This window comes from Arachis ipaensis, chromosome B10 (genome assembly GCF_000816755.2).
Source record: "Arachis ipaensis cultivar K30076 chromosome B10, Araip1.1, whole genome shotgun sequence".
Classification (NCBI taxonomy): Eukaryota; Viridiplantae; Streptophyta; class Magnoliopsida; order Fabales; family Fabaceae; genus Arachis; species Arachis ipaensis.
Window position 1 is genome coordinate 222681 of NC_029794.2, and position 14861 is coordinate 237541.

General features: G+C 38.1%; 4 protein-coding genes across 13 annotated transcripts in view; 1 reads left to right on the plus strand and 3 right to left on the minus strand.

The window, feature by feature from the left end:
* LOC107622266 (mechanosensitive ion channel protein 10-like) overlaps positions 1 to 1416 on the minus strand; it is a 5390-nt gene extending 3974 nt beyond the window's left edge. Inside the window, exons 1-2 of the mRNA XM_021113612.1 lie at positions 447 to 1416; positions 240 to 378 (exon numbers count right to left, since the gene is read on the minus strand). Coding sequence (XP_020969271.1) covers positions 240 to 378; positions 447 to 1416 — 1109 coding nt within the window. The remainder of the gene's footprint in view (positions 1 to 239; positions 379 to 446) is intronic.
* On the minus strand, positions 2493 to 7132 carry LOC107622264. Of its 4 annotated transcripts, XM_021114350.1 has the most exons (6): positions 6957 to 7132; positions 5590 to 5975; positions 4963 to 5276; positions 4144 to 4860; positions 2997 to 3447; positions 2493 to 2891 (listed from the first exon to the last, which is right to left on the minus strand). In XM_021114350.1, exons 2-5 carry the CDS (start codon positions 5933 to 5935, stop codon positions 3379 to 3381), a joined length of 1446 nt encoding a protein of 481 aa, XP_020970009.1. In that variant the 5' UTR covers positions 5936 to 5975; positions 6957 to 7132; the 3' UTR covers positions 2493 to 2891; positions 2997 to 3378. The 4 variants fall into 4 exon arrangements, with proteins under 4 accessions (XP_020970009.1, XP_016179619.1, XP_016179621.1 ...); XM_016324133.2 differs by having other exon boundaries at positions 4144 to 5276; XM_016324135.2 differs by having other exon boundaries at positions 2978 to 3447; positions 4144 to 5276.
* On the plus strand, positions 6930 to 9444 carry LOC107622265 (yrdC domain-containing protein, mitochondrial). Of its 2 annotated transcripts, XM_016324138.2 has the most exons (6): positions 6930 to 7065; positions 7229 to 7321; positions 7403 to 7625; positions 7826 to 8001; positions 8173 to 8464; positions 9030 to 9442. In XM_016324138.2, exons 2-6 carry the CDS (start codon positions 7276 to 7278, stop codon positions 9091 to 9093), a joined length of 801 nt encoding a protein of 266 aa, XP_016179624.1. In that variant the 5' UTR covers positions 6930 to 7065; positions 7229 to 7275; the 3' UTR covers positions 9094 to 9442. The 2 variants fall into 2 exon arrangements, with proteins under 2 accessions (XP_016179624.1, XP_016179623.1); XM_016324137.2 differs by lacking the exon at positions 6930 to 7065 and having other exon boundaries at positions 7148 to 7321; positions 9030 to 9444.
* LOC107622262 (probable methyltransferase PMT21) lies at positions 9588 to 14861 on the minus strand. 6 transcript variants are annotated; one of them, XM_016324132.2, is made up of 10 exons: positions 14680 to 14861; positions 14484 to 14572; positions 13748 to 13838; positions 13274 to 13570; positions 13030 to 13178; positions 12737 to 12932; positions 12293 to 12503; positions 10946 to 11618; positions 10763 to 10840; positions 9588 to 10207 (listed from the first exon to the last, which is right to left on the minus strand). In XM_016324132.2, the coding sequence occupies exons 4-10, from the start codon at positions 13544 to 13546 to the stop codon at positions 9985 to 9987; spliced, it is 1803 nt and encodes a 600-aa protein (XP_016179618.1). In that variant the 5' UTR covers positions 13547 to 13570; positions 13748 to 13838; positions 14484 to 14572; positions 14680 to 14861; the 3' UTR covers positions 9588 to 9984. The 6 variants fall into 6 exon arrangements, with proteins under 6 accessions (XP_016179618.1, XP_020970006.1, XP_020970007.1 ...); XM_021114347.1 differs by lacking the exon at positions 13748 to 13838 and adding an exon at positions 14133 to 14221; XM_021114348.1 differs by having other exon boundaries at positions 14670 to 14861.

The following is a 14861-nucleotide window of genomic DNA, read 5'->3' on the forward strand; positions in this document are numbered from 1 at the left end:
TAAAATTGTTTTATTTATTATTGATTTATTATGGTTAAAATAAATTTATTTTTTCCCCTAGGATTGGCGTTTATAAAAATAGAGCATTGAGGTGTATATTTATCTTGTGTTACGTAGTTTTTAGCATGTAATAGGTTTAACATACGTAGATTGATGAGGTTAGTGATGAATTAGTTGTTTGGGGAGGTTGAGATGGAAGAAGCAATAAAGAAGAAGAAATGGCATGATGAGCTTATTACTTGGCAGCAGGTTTGGCGACGTTGTTGAAAATCCGCTGAGCGCAATTTCTAGCTTCCCATTCACTGTTGATCTCAGACTCGGCGGTGGTGAAATCATCGACCAGGCGGATGCAGTGCTCTCCATGCTCAGCTCCCTCAGCTTCTCCATGTCAATCCTCCTGGAACCCCCGAACCTCTCCTGCTTCTCCTTCAGCTTATTCAACCTACTCCTGGCAGGCATCGACTTTGATCCGCCTCCCGTGAGCAGGCGGTGCTGCTGCAGTATCTCCTCCGCGTCCTCCATGGGCGGACCTGAGAGAGTGTCGAGGATGTAGTGATGGAAGACGCTCTCCTTCATCCTGTCGAAGTAGGTGGCCACATGAAAAGAGGATGCCAGCATCTTCACCAGAACAATCTTGACGAGCCATATGATGGCCCCAACCAGCACTGCCACCAGTCCCTGAAACACCTTGTTCAGGAACATGTGGTTCTTCTTCTGCACGTCGTCGAACACCACGCTCCAGTATGAAAGAAGCACCAGCCCTAGCCACATGCAGTTCCTTATGCTCTTCCTCAGCCCGTATATGAAGTACAGCACCTTCTCTCTCAGCATGAAGTTCCTCTCTATCACGAACACCGTCACCCCCACCACCCACCCCGACACCAACCTCCCGCTGAATGTCACCATCACCATCAAGCACCACTTCCATATCTCCAAACCCACCATGTGCATCTTCTTTATCCTCGTTATTGCCAGCGAACACACCAAGCATGTTGCTATGCTCAGGAACACCACCCACTCCACCACTACCCTCCACCTCACCTTCTTCCTCCTCCTCCTCTCCTGCAACTTATTCCTCTCTCCCTCACCCTCCTCCTCGATCTCTTCTTCTTCGTCCCACCACTCCTCCTCTTCCTCTTCATCTTCGTCCACGTCCTCATTATTATTGTCGTTGTTGTTCTCCTGCGAAATGCTTGATAGCTTTCTGCCGAGATGGTGGTGGGGATAGTAGTTATTGTACTCGAGGATTCTGGATTTGGGCTTCGAGAAGCTGAGCCGATTAAGGGTTTTGACCCTCAAGGGTTGTTGTTTGGGGGGCTTGTTGTCCACGGAGGAAGAGGAAGGGGTTTTCGGATGGTTATTGTGCTGGTCAATGGTGACAGCAACATGATCTGAGGACTTAGCTTTTTCATCCATGTGTGTTGAGGTAAGGGAGATAGAAGAAACAAATAGGAGTAGCTGCGTATAAGTGGTATGAAACTATGAATACACTAGTTACCCAAACGGACGTCTATTTATAGAAACACAATTTCAAATATGGAGCTTTTAGTTTAGCAAAATTGTTTGGACACTAATGTTGTCACAGATAAATTAAGCATGTGAGCAACATGATCAGCAGAAACGGTTTGCAACTTGACTTGTGTTACTGTTTGCATGAGTTGGGGCTTTCAGAAAGTGCCATTATACCTTAGTGCGCGCATTGGCATGATATGATAAAGAGCTTCTGCAAGGAATAAAGAAAACACCACATTGGACACTAATGTCTCAACACATATCATCATGCGCATGATGAGAACCTCCATAATGACATGATGCAGAAATTCTTAAAAAGTGGCAAAGCAATTAACACACGCACATGTCACATCAACATCATCTATCATATATATTTGAAGCCTTAAACTGTTAAACAAGCATATATGTAGACCGGTTATTGTATGACCAATATGTAATTAACACCCACACAATGGGTCAAATCATTTAGAATTATAAGTAATTGAATTATCTATATTTAAATGTAATCGGTTATACTTGCACCAATTATCAGGTGAATTATTTTTAAAATTATATATTAAATTTTAATTTTGCTACAAAACTAACAAAAACTCTACTAACTCCTGTTAATTTTTGTTGAGTTAGACTTCAAAGTCCATTGAAAAAAAATACACCTCAATTATTCAAATTTATCATAATTCATAATTATATTTTACCACTTTCTCCTAATTTTTTTTTTACTACTGCTGTGCTTGCGGCTCCAGCAATAAATTAGAAGATAGTATATTGATACCTATATTTTTTACAAGAGAAATAACCAATTATGTTCTCTACTTTTAGTGAACATTCACATCATGGAGAAGGTACCAATATTCTCTTCCAACATTGACACACTTGCAACCTCAGTCTCTCATACTACACACGTCATTCAGATCGCACTATATATAAGCATTAATCTTTGCTGGTCTAGAAAATTGGACCAATACAACGCAAGCGACATACACAACCAAAAGATTTACGTGGTTTTGATTGAGGTGCTGACCTAAGTGCCAACCTAATTGGAGTTGGTCGGATTACAGCTAGTAATACATCAAAAGTGCAGACTACGAATTAACATCATATACAGAGCTTTTGATCTTACAAGTCAATAGTCACAATACAATAACGGTACTCTTTACTCTTTAGTATTTAATTTATCTTAAAAAGCAGACATCATAAATCAAAGGGATATTAGTTGGTAATGCGTTCAACAAAAAAGTTAGTCGTCGCTTTCTGAATAGGAAATTAGTTCAAGCAATCAAGGTTCTGAGTCCATCGTCTGCTTCACACCAAAAAGGGAACAGAAACTTGCTATCACAAGGTGCATTAACAATGTCTTGCTTGCATCCGTTCTCTTGCATCTGCAAACACAAATGACTAGAAGTTGTGGTATGCATGTATAAAATACACATATAATGAAATATAGCTTTTGAAAATAGTAATAGACCTCAGGAATTAGAACTTGCCTGCATACACTCATCACACCCTGAATGAAACCCTTGCAATGTTGATGCTACAGTGATTTGTGATGGGGAAACTCAGCAAGGTCTTGCCACTTCATGAACTTCCCAAAGAACCCAGAGTTTAATAATCTTGATAGATTTCTCAGGCAAGCTTTCTAATCAAAAGAATTCTGATCTTTCCATTCTACAAAAAGTTGAGTTTGTATCTTACGAATTTCAGCCCCAAAACAAAAACAAAAGGGGACCGGAAGGGCATGCTTGATATCAACTGAGTGAAAATACCACAAGTAGACAACTGATCAAGTTAACCCTTGCCCACAGTTTATAATGATGATAATGATGATGATGGCACAATACCCCGGTGGTCCACTGAAGCAACTTCACCTCATTTTTCTAAAAGCCATGTCATCCACCTACACAAGCAATGCCTATGTAGGTGTTCCGGCAAATCTGCCTAGAAAAATTAGTGGTCACAAAATCAGTATAGCAGAATAACTAGTTTATATCATCACTACAAAAAACTGCATATTTTCTTATTCTAAATGCTCTACAGGATGTACTCATGTATCTGAAATTATTCAAAAGCTAGAACCAAAAAAATTATACATGAACTAAGCATGTCTCAAACCAAAATATTTTCCAGTTCAATCGCTTAAAACTCTCCTAATAAGAAAAACAGGTATTATACTTATAAAATAAATATTCAGAGATTCAGAATCCAAGTTATTTCAAATGGAACAAACTGATTGATCTATATCAACAACTAGAAGACAACCCAAGTATCCAAATATTCAGGAGATTTTAATAATGAAATATCAGGTAAGAACAATTTCAATTGCAAAGCAATCTTGCGATTCTCTGCCCCTACACAAGTCAACCGGTATATCAAGACAAAGAAGCAGACCTGTTTTATGTTGAGCTCATATATTTGTGGTGAGATTTTTAGATAGACTTAAGCACTTCAAGTTCTATTGTTAAAATTAATCACACATTGTTGGGACAGAAAAACCCACTTAAATGATACACATCTATATTGCCTGAAAGCATATCCCAGATGAAATTTTGGATTTCTCATTGCAACTGATGCAAATAGAATGTTTTAACTTAGGTTACGGACGATTGCTTGTTTATTCAAATTTAAGGAACGTACACTACTCCATGCCGAAGTGTATCCATCAGTTGAAAGTAGCCAGCTTCTAGTATTTTGCAGAAAGTCCAATTCCAGGCTTGTAGAATCAAAATCCAGCAGCTCATCATCATTACAATCATCACTATCATACTTCCTCCTCCTCTTCTTTTTGGCCTTTTGTTTTTTATTACGTTTCAATCGAACTGAAGGACTCTGATCAAAACCAGAACAATCTTCTTTTAACAGTCCATCATGATCTAGCAATGCATTCTTGTTCGAGAGGCGGAAACCAATTTGATTATTCATAAAGACAGACTCCCAGGATTCAGGAGTTTTGCATTCTTGTGACAATCTATAGTAAAGAACCCAAGACTGAAGTCCCAAACACTTTATTGCTTCAACAGTTGTCATCTTGCATGTATTCTTAAAGATTGGGGTCAAGCTATTGCCACTACTTGAGATTGCAGATATTTTTGACACAGTGTCACCGATTTTTGCTTGCAGCTCCGGATCCTCCTCATCCCGTAAAAGGCGTAGAAGTTGCCTTCCCTGAGTAATGACAGCATTCAACAGTAGCATCAGGTCAATAGACCCAGTACCACCACAATTTAAAAGTACAACCACAAACAAATCAGTGACATTATCAAAATGTTGAAATTCCACTTTGCGGTTGAGTGATTTACGAAGCAATTCCAAAAAGTAGCACAGGTCCTGCTCGTCAAGAGTAATAAGAAGGTGCTGGCACAAAGAAGAGAAGGGATGCTCTGTGAGAAATTCATCTATAACTTGCCATACATCTCCTATATCCTCTTTATACATTAAGTTAATGAAATAACGCACAAAGAATGGCCTGTCAATGAAAAAAATATCACCATCTTTGACCGACTCAACAAACTCGTCAGATGACCAAAATTCAGGCACATTCTGAATAAAATTTTCCACAGTTCGCTGGATATCCAAGTCAAGGAAATAATGTGGCTTGGTGGCAACCATGGCTGGTGACTGCCCATGCTTTCCCTTCCACTCTAGCTCCTCCCAGCAAATATCCCTGTTTTTAAATGCAAACTGGGACAACGCCTTGAGACCTTTCCCTTGCTCTAGTCCACTGCCCGCGGAAGAATATGAAAACCACTGCAATACACGATTAGGATTACCTGCATTTCACCCGCAAGATGCACAAAAGGAACATGTTTTGTAATAAGTAACATCTAAAGTGATTAATATCGCACCAATTATATATAAAAAATTTCAACACAATAGTAGAAAATCAACAAAAAGAAGCAGCAGCCTAATAAGCATGACATGGGGAGCAGCAAGATATTGGCACAAACAGCCTGCACCGTAGATAAGAACAAACAAATATATGAATATAAGAGTACTTTTAATCCTTCACACATATATAAATACGAATCCTTCAAATGTCACAGCCACAACAGCGTTTACAAGAGAATATAAAAGTCCACATACCCTGGAAGAATTTCTGGAGCATGCGACTTGTGTGAGCTAAAAGGGAACCCCCTTTATTGGGGGACTTGTCGAACATCAAATGCAAAAGATGGGAGGCAAGGCCACACTTCTGACCTCGACTTCTCACCAAATTCCCAAAGAGCTCTCTCTGATCGCGTGGAGCCACGCACATCACACCTGCGATGCTACTGCACAGCCATAGCCGAACCTCCGCACGACCCCCAGACAGCATCCCTGACCAGATATCGGATTCCAGCTCCTTCAACAAAGAGATTCTCCATTTTATAGAATCACTGTCATGTGATTCATCGCTCTGGTTGGGGTCTGACAAGAACAAGTCTATCATTTTTGCCAAAACCTTAACGCCACAGAGGAAGCAAATAATCCTGATTCCCAAACATTTCAGTTATATAATAATAATAATAATAATAATAATAATAATAATAATAATAATAATACATATTAGAAATACAGTGAAGTGAACAATCAGACTCTACACAAAGTAAATACTAATATATTTCCCAATGCCTCACTCCCTATGTTTCTCACAAACTATGGTTAAATATACTTTTCCTTTTTTAACTTTCAATTCTCCTCCACTTTTGGATTCATTTTTGGTTTCAGTCTTAACTTCTTACGTTTCTTTGCACTGTCCACACCCAGAGTTTTCTTTCTTTCTTTCTCATTATGCAAAACCAGACTTCTGGAATTTTCTCTTCAGTCATTGCCCATTATTACTGAGAAAAATGTATAAATGCTATCATTGCCATGCCTCAAAAAGTTTATTCAAAATTGATATAGATCATAAGCAAGTACTTGAGGTATGTGCTTATGGACACAAGTTATGACTAGAGGCCAATTTGAAACTTTCAGATCTTATTTTTATTCTATTCGTACCTCAACCTGTACACGTTACTTATCAAGCTTATTACATGGTTTAGGATTTACTTGGTCATTTCAGTAATGAAAGTTCACATTCTCTACACCAACCTCTACTTCACAAAGGAGAGGCAGGCCCATTTGATCATTTTAGATCGGAGAACAACTTCAAAGGAAACAAGAGTTTGAAGGGATTATGAAGAACTAGAAAGCATGGAAGATGGCACATGTTAATTGTTACCATACAGAGCGTACACAGCGAGGCAAAGTCGAGTTAACTATTACTTAAAGAGTAGTGTATTAGTGCATTAATAATAATAAATATGAAATTTACTACATCCATCTGCTATACTGAGCTCTTATATCAGAAAAAAAGCTCGTAGAAATGCAGAATATGAATTCACAAACCATCCATCGAATAAACTCAAGCAAGAACAAGTAGCAAAAGCGAGAAATAGAACAACAAGATGAAGGAGCAGCGCACCAACCTACTGCCGTGATGGCGGCGGCGACAGCGACGCAGAGAGCAGAGGGCGACGCACCGGCAGCGTAAAGAGGAGAACAGCGAAGCAGTAGAGGTCAAAATTTTGATTGAGGGTGACAAACCCTAACCCTTTAGCTCAGTTTTCTCTTCTCCCAAAATATTTAGATCGAACAGATAGATATTTGATGTCTCTGGATCCTTCCTTTTATTTGAAGTCAGAAAAAGCACAACATACACAAAACACAGTCGTTTTATGTATTAAGTATTTGCGCATAGGGTTTCGTTGATGGAGTGGAGGCAGAAGAAGAAGCTGCTGACATAGGATGCATATTCGGACAAGAATCTCAGCACTGCCTCTCTTTCTCCCCTGTCAGTTCCCTCTCACTCTCACTCTCTCTCTCTCTCTGTTTGTCTTCAGAGAATAGTCACACTTTTTCTTATTATCTTCAGGGACTCGCAAGTCATCATTTTCACCTCATTTGCAACCCAGTAGTAGAAAGCTGAGAAGGGCTTTTCCAAAGAACATGGCCTGTGGTTTGGATAACAAGACAGGAACTGGTTTAGTTCGCCCTGCAACAGATGCTTACGCACCTGAGGCTGTTGAAGCGTTGAGAGCTGGCAAGGTTATTGCGGTCCCCACTGACACACTCTATGGATTTGCTTGTGATGCTTGGTATGAGCTGCTTCTTTTCATATCTGATTACTTCTCCCTTATTAAACAAAGCATGTGAAAATAATCACTGCACTTATTGGTATCACTTCACCACATTCTTTTATAATAATATGTCCATCGGCAAAGACTACACTGCAATGGAGACAGATTTATGAATGATTGGTAATTACTTATTGCCTTGTATTGGGGCATGATTGTAGCTCGTTGGAAGCAGTTAATAGGATTTATGAGATCAAGGGTCGAAAACATACAAGCCCTCTGGCTATCTGTGTTGGAGATGTATCAGACATATATCGTTTTGCCGTGACTGACCACTTGCCACATGGCCTGCTTGATTCCCTCCTTCCGGGGCCTGTTACAGTTGTATTAAGTCGAGGTTTGTAAGTTAAAATGAAAATTATGGACATTTGCAGAATACCCTTCAACACTGCATTAAAATTTGTTTGAAGCTGTAGCCTTATTTTGTTCTGTCAACGTTTATTATGTAAACATCAAATTCGGTTCTCTAGATCCTACATATGTGATGGTATGCCTTCATATTTTACAGGCGATTCAAGTGTTCTTGAACGATCTTTGAACCCGGGATTTGATAGTATAGGAGTTAGAGTGCCTGATAGCAATTTCATTAGAGTCATTGCTCGCGGTTCAGGAACTGCCTTAGCACTTACAAGTGCAAACCTTAGTGGACAGCCAAGTAGTGTTTGCATCAGAGATTTTGAGAATCTTTGGGAGCATTGTGCTTTTGTATATGATGGTGGTGTGCTTCCATCAGGTCGAGCAGGTTCAACAGTTGTGGACCTCACTACACCACACAAATACAAGATACTGAGACCTGGAAGGTAGATATGTTTGATCTAAATCTTTTAAGCTGCATTGCTCAAATAATATGATTATGTATTTCACCAATTGTTTGTGCTATGTTAAGGGTCAAATACTATGTGTGATAGAAAGGTGGTTTGTGATATAAAAGGTTTTACATAACCGAGAGACCCTTAACGGACTTGGTAATGAGTTTTAACCCAAAAAAGTATAATTTTTATGTTTTTAAACATTGACAATTCAAAACTTCCTTTTCCCAATTTCTTAAACAAGAGTCTTTATGGAGTACTAACTTAAGAAAAACCCTATAAAAACTAATGATACTAAATTCATATCAAATTAGGGAGAACTTAATAGGCTGCAAAATGCATACAGAAGACTATAATTATTTTACTGTCAAGACTTTTTGTTTTCACTTTTACATGGTGAGGTGAAAATGATAATTTCAAAACTACCCATTTCTGTGGTTTAAGATATTTGGTTACTTTTAAATTTTGTTTTCCTGGTGAATTCTGTTATATGGACCAGCTTATATGGAATTACAATATGCATTATTTATTTATTTATTTATTTTGCAATGTGCAGCGCAAAGGAAGAGACAATTGCCATCTTGGAAAAGCATTCTTTAGCTGAATCAGCTGCCCAGTAAATAAGGGGTGATCATATTTTATTATTTATTTGTATGCAATGCCACGTTCAAGGCCTCAATTGTATTTGCTTGGATATGTGAGAAATTATGAGTTTATGACCAAACACACTTGGCTCGCATATGGCATCCTTTGAACAAATATATAGCACTGGCACGTATTCTATTTAGTTATCATTTCATTAATCTTCTTGTTAGGTTTAATGTTAATGGATTTTACTCTTCACATGATTTCATGCTGTGTAGATTTTTATTTTATTGTTGATAAGATTTTCTCCTATGCTTAGGGATTTGATCATGTAAAACAAAATATATTGAAGGATTGATTATAACTCAAGTGTTTTTTTTTTTTCCAAATGAACTTAACATGTTATGTCAATGGAGACTATCAATATATCGTTGTTCGCATCTATGGATGAAATGATGGGAAAAAACAGAAAATTGAATATGTACATATATATTGGGCACCAATAACATTATGAGTATTACTTTATCATGCTCAATAATGATACAAGTACTATTTTCTATTTATGTGTAAAACATTCCCCGAGTGTTAAATAAAATGTCAAAGTTGTAGCACTGGCACTTGGGAAAATTACATACTTAGGGGCTTTGAAATGTTCACACCTTAACATGAATTCACTTTGATATTACACAAACAAACTATTAGAGAAAAGTAAGGTGGCCTTGGGGATCAGAAACATTTCAACACATATAAAGAATATATATATCTATATTATACCTATAGTGTATGAAAATTCTCTCTCTATAAATGAACAAAACCGGATTATCGGAGTTAACCATCCATTTGTACTAGAATCAATCATTGGATGCATACCAAAGCTTTGAATTTGTTTCCCTCCTTGGAGGTATCACATCACTACTACTCTAACATCATCTTGAACCATTATTGGATGCATACCAAAGCTGCTTCTGACATATCAAAACCTTCACCATCTCATCACCTTTCTCAGAGTTCTCTTTGTGACATTCCCATCTCATACCCTTGCCAATGGCTTCAATGCTATCCACAAAGTAACCGTGCTCACGAATGATTACATACCCATTTGGCCTTAGAATCCGGTCCATTTCCAGCAACACATACTTCATTTCACATCTGCCACATACCAAGACAACTATAACCATCAGCCCATGTTTGAATTAACTTATCTTGTGATAAAAAAAGACAATCAAAATGTCCAAGAAACAGATTTTTTAAGACAAATCAAACATGCAATCATGTATTTCCTCTCTTCCATTTATTGCATGAGAACATTGTTAAAAGTGGCGTGTGGAAGCAATTTGGAAAGTGCAAGAGAAGGAAGGTTCAGAGGAATTGAGAGGAGGAGGGTTCTGGAATCAGAAATGAGGAACTAATTCATATGATTGGTGAATCTCCCCGTTTACACTATATATAACAGGTTAGTTAAATATCAAACTCTAATCCCACATGGGCATAACTAACCAGCCACTTGTATTGCCTGCTGCACTAACTATAGTTAGTTATCTAACTAAACTATACTAACTATAATTGTAGCATCATCATTAATCATTCAACTAACTACAGTTATATTGAGTGTACACTATCAGGTTACAAATTTATGCAACTAAATACCAAAATGATAGATCGCTCTAAAAGCATATTCATGAGCAAATCAGCTGAGAATGTCACCTGTGGCTTTCTGCAGTGAAGAGTCCATCAAGATGAAGCAGGTCATATGTACGAGGATATGTTGAAAACGCTTCGCACCTATACCACAACAAAAGCCAAATCAACACACCATATAAGATGAAATATTATATATAATATTCATGAATAACTTAAGGCTCATATAACATTTCAAAATCACTTTACCAATCATGGAAGGTTCCAATAAGGCCTCGATCATAGACCACGGGGAGCGTATTGGTAGAATAAGATGAGACAACATTCATGACCCACACAGGATCATTAATCAAGGCTGCAGCAAAACCTCCATATACCGTGTTCATGTCCATCACATTTCTTATCTTATCTGTCCCAAGGTCAGGGAGCAATTTCTTGTAGTGCTCGATACGCTTTTTCCATGTACTGTCGTCATGTTTAAAAGAACTAGCACTCCCACGGTGAACCATTGAAATCCGCTCGGGCATCGTGTGCAGCCGCTCCGGCCACTTAGGAATGGAAGTTAAACCTGATTTCTTAAACTTTGAATTGGGAACCACAATACAAGCTCGAAGTGGAGTATACCATGCTGAATCTGGCTCGAGACTATCATCACATTTTGGTGGATAAGTATCTCTGGCCAGCTTATTATAGCAATTATTATCCAGAGACTTCTGCCACACAGCAATGTCACCCTTTTTATTATACATTTTAAAGCATAAGGATTTCAGCAACTCCTCCAATTTCTCATAATCTGATCTTTGCTCTTCGATAGTTGTGTTCCACCCTCGCCACCTGCGCTGATAGTTGATTGGTGGGCCAGACAAGACCCAAAATCCTCCAGGACGAAGAATCCGGTGGATTTCAAGGAGATAAACTCCACCTAAAATCAGTAATACCATCAACTTGTGAATGAGAATCAGAGATTAACAGAAAACAATTACTGATTTGTCAAAGCAGTGAAAATACTGGAGTTAAAGCACAATTGATAGCCAAAACCAAATGTGTAACCTAGTTCAAGGGTGCATAGATGATTTTATAAAATGGTCACATTTATTGGATCAGGAAGGGGGAAAAAGACTCATTAACAGCTATGGCTTCACAATATCAAAAAGCAAATTCTAAGATATTGCTGATTGAGATCTGGCTTCAATACAATATAAGCCTAATAGGAACAAACTCTGTTTAATTCATCATAATCTATAGAAAACTGATAAGATAAAAAATCTAGCAGAATTAGGGGATTTTATTGATGAACTAGGATTGCAAATCACAATCCCTAATTGGAGTACACTGTTGGAACTACCAACTGTGGAGAGAATTTTCCCTCTCCTGAGCTAACAAACTTAACAGAATTTTCTAACTAATTAAAAACTAACTAACCCTGGTATTTATAGGCAGCAGCTAGGCCTAGCACTACTGGTCCTAAACTAGTTTAAAAGAATAACAAATAGCCATCCAGCAGCAAATTAGGAATTAAACAGTGAAAATCAGTCATTCAACTCCTTACCTTTCCTCTTGTAAACTAAGCCAAACCTGTTTCTATCAAAAACTTACCAAATTCTGTCCATGGGATAAGGCATCTGGAGCAATGAGCCATATCAAAGGAGTTTGATGGGAATGGAAGTCTCTGGGTAGAAATGACGCCAAGAATTGCTGGAATACCACGCTCCAGAGCAAATTGCACCTGAGCTTCATGGTTATCTCTTGGTGCAAGAGAAACGGTAAGAATCCCGCGATCAAGCAAGTCCCCACCCCAGCTAGCAACCTATATTGACAAGTGTTGTATAGATTAATTGATGAACTCCTTTGTCTATCACTTGTTCATGAATTGCAACAGAAACAGGTACAGGTACTAAAATATGTACACACAAAAAGTTAACAGAACACAACAAAAAGGTGAACTAAAAATTTAATGTTTTGGAAGTGATCATGAGAGACATAATTTGCATACCTATTCATTGGATGAATAAAGAAGAAGAAAATATCAGCAAAACTCACCCCACAGCCAGTATCAATGGCAGTTCTAATAGTCCCATCTTTCATTTCTGGGATAAGATCTTGCATTTTATCAGCATATTCACCAACTCCATTGGGGAACATGGTACCTCCGCCAGGAAAGAGGAATTTCTCGCCTTCCTTTTTCAACCAATGCTGATTGGACTTCTGCTTGTTAATCCAATCATATGGAACATTTCTGCCATAAAATATACCAGAAAGCATGAGAAGAAAGCCACATTAAGCCAGCCTTTTATATTGTTAATTCATAAAGCATAGATTGGCTATGATTATACCTGTACCAACATTCATCTCTGCTCTTTGGCCATCTAATGGGGGGCTTATACCCATCTGGGGGAGGAACTAAGCATTCCTTCCTCTCAAAAATCGGAGGGCAATGGCGTTCCAACAAAGTAAGCCGGTAGGAGCCATACTTCCTCCATCTCTGTAAAATCAATTAATCAAGTAAACATAATCAATGAGGAAACTATTTTCTCAAATCATACACCATGAAAACAGAGCAACCATTAGTAATATTACCCTTGGATCGGTGCATGGTGTGTAGTCTTGATAGTCAACGCCACATTCGGGAAAACTGATGGACTTCATCTGCACAGAACCTACTGAGGATAAATCCTTGGAGGGTTCAAGGGACTTCTGGCCGCTGATGAAGAGAAATCTATTCCTCTCAGAACAAAAGATTCCACCCATATAGAAAGAAAATCCACATATCAACACAAATATTATTGCCATTGGGACAATCCTGCACTTTTCTGGCTGGGTTATGATTGATTTCCCATCACTACCCTTCATCGTGACCAACAAATAATCAACTACCTGCACAGGTTTTAATAAATCAACTTCACTAAACTATGATTATGCCAGCTGTGGCCAAAACTTTTTTCTATTTTATTACACTTAAACACCGATAATTTATGAGAAATTGTCAATGATCAACATAACATTTATCATAGATAAATAAAGCACCCAAAAGAGGGAACACTAGGAACTCACAAGAGGCACTCTAACCAACAACCCTCATACTAAGAACTCCAGTTCCTGTTAGTTCCAACTTGTACATTTGACCACAGATGATGACAGTAATCTAAGAAATGCAGAAACAAGTGAAGATAGCATTTGTTTCCTATCTATTCCAGGAACCAAATAAGCATGCATTATAATTCAACTCTACAGGAGCACACCATTTGAATAACCAAACCATCTACAGAGAAGAAGGACAAGGCATCATCAGCTTAAGATCACGTAGCTTGCAATGAGAATGAGAACACACATTCCTAAATAGTGGATTCGTAAAATTGCAAAAAATAAAAACAGAAAATGATGACTAAATTCCAGCTGAGTTATCCGAAGGAAAAGAGGCAGGGTAAGGTGTAAATACAAAGAAATCTGACGGTTTTTCTCTTTTTCTACCGACACTTGGTGCTTTTGTAAGGCGCACTTTTGTCTTTATGATGATGACATTGGGCCCTAAACACACAACAAGGTGAATGCAAAAAGCGGAGCTCAGTTCAACATCTTAATTCATACGCTATTGACAAGGAAGAACAGAACAGAACAGAACAGAACAGAACAGAACAGAACAGAAGAAAGGCATCAGTTGTTGTCCTTAATTAGCTTGTTCCAACCAATGAACTCCCGTCCAAGAAGAATAGAAGAGAAAGCAGATCTGTGACACAACAGAAAGAAAAGAGACGATGATGAAAGAAAGAGAATAGGGATTAGCGCTTACCCTTAAGGTTATGCTGTTTCAATTCTCTGTGGAGCTGCTTCCTGGTTGAACTAGAAACAATGAGCTCTGAGAAGAGAAGAGAGAGCGCGCTAATGGTAGGTGGGAAAAGGGACCATGAGAGTTGAAAAAAATGGTCAGAAACGTACCTAAAAGACTAAAAACTAATAAAGCTAAACAAAACGAAACTTATTTATACTTCACTTCATCTTCATGTGCTAAGCTGTCTCCTGCTTGTCTTCAACTTCAACTTCAACTTCTTCCAAATTATTTTGCCCTCTGGTTTATGACTTTTTTTTTTCTACCTTTAGTTATTAGCTTATTACTCTCTCTCTCTCTATTTTGTTTAAGAATTTCTAGCTTTATCTTTTCTTTACCCTC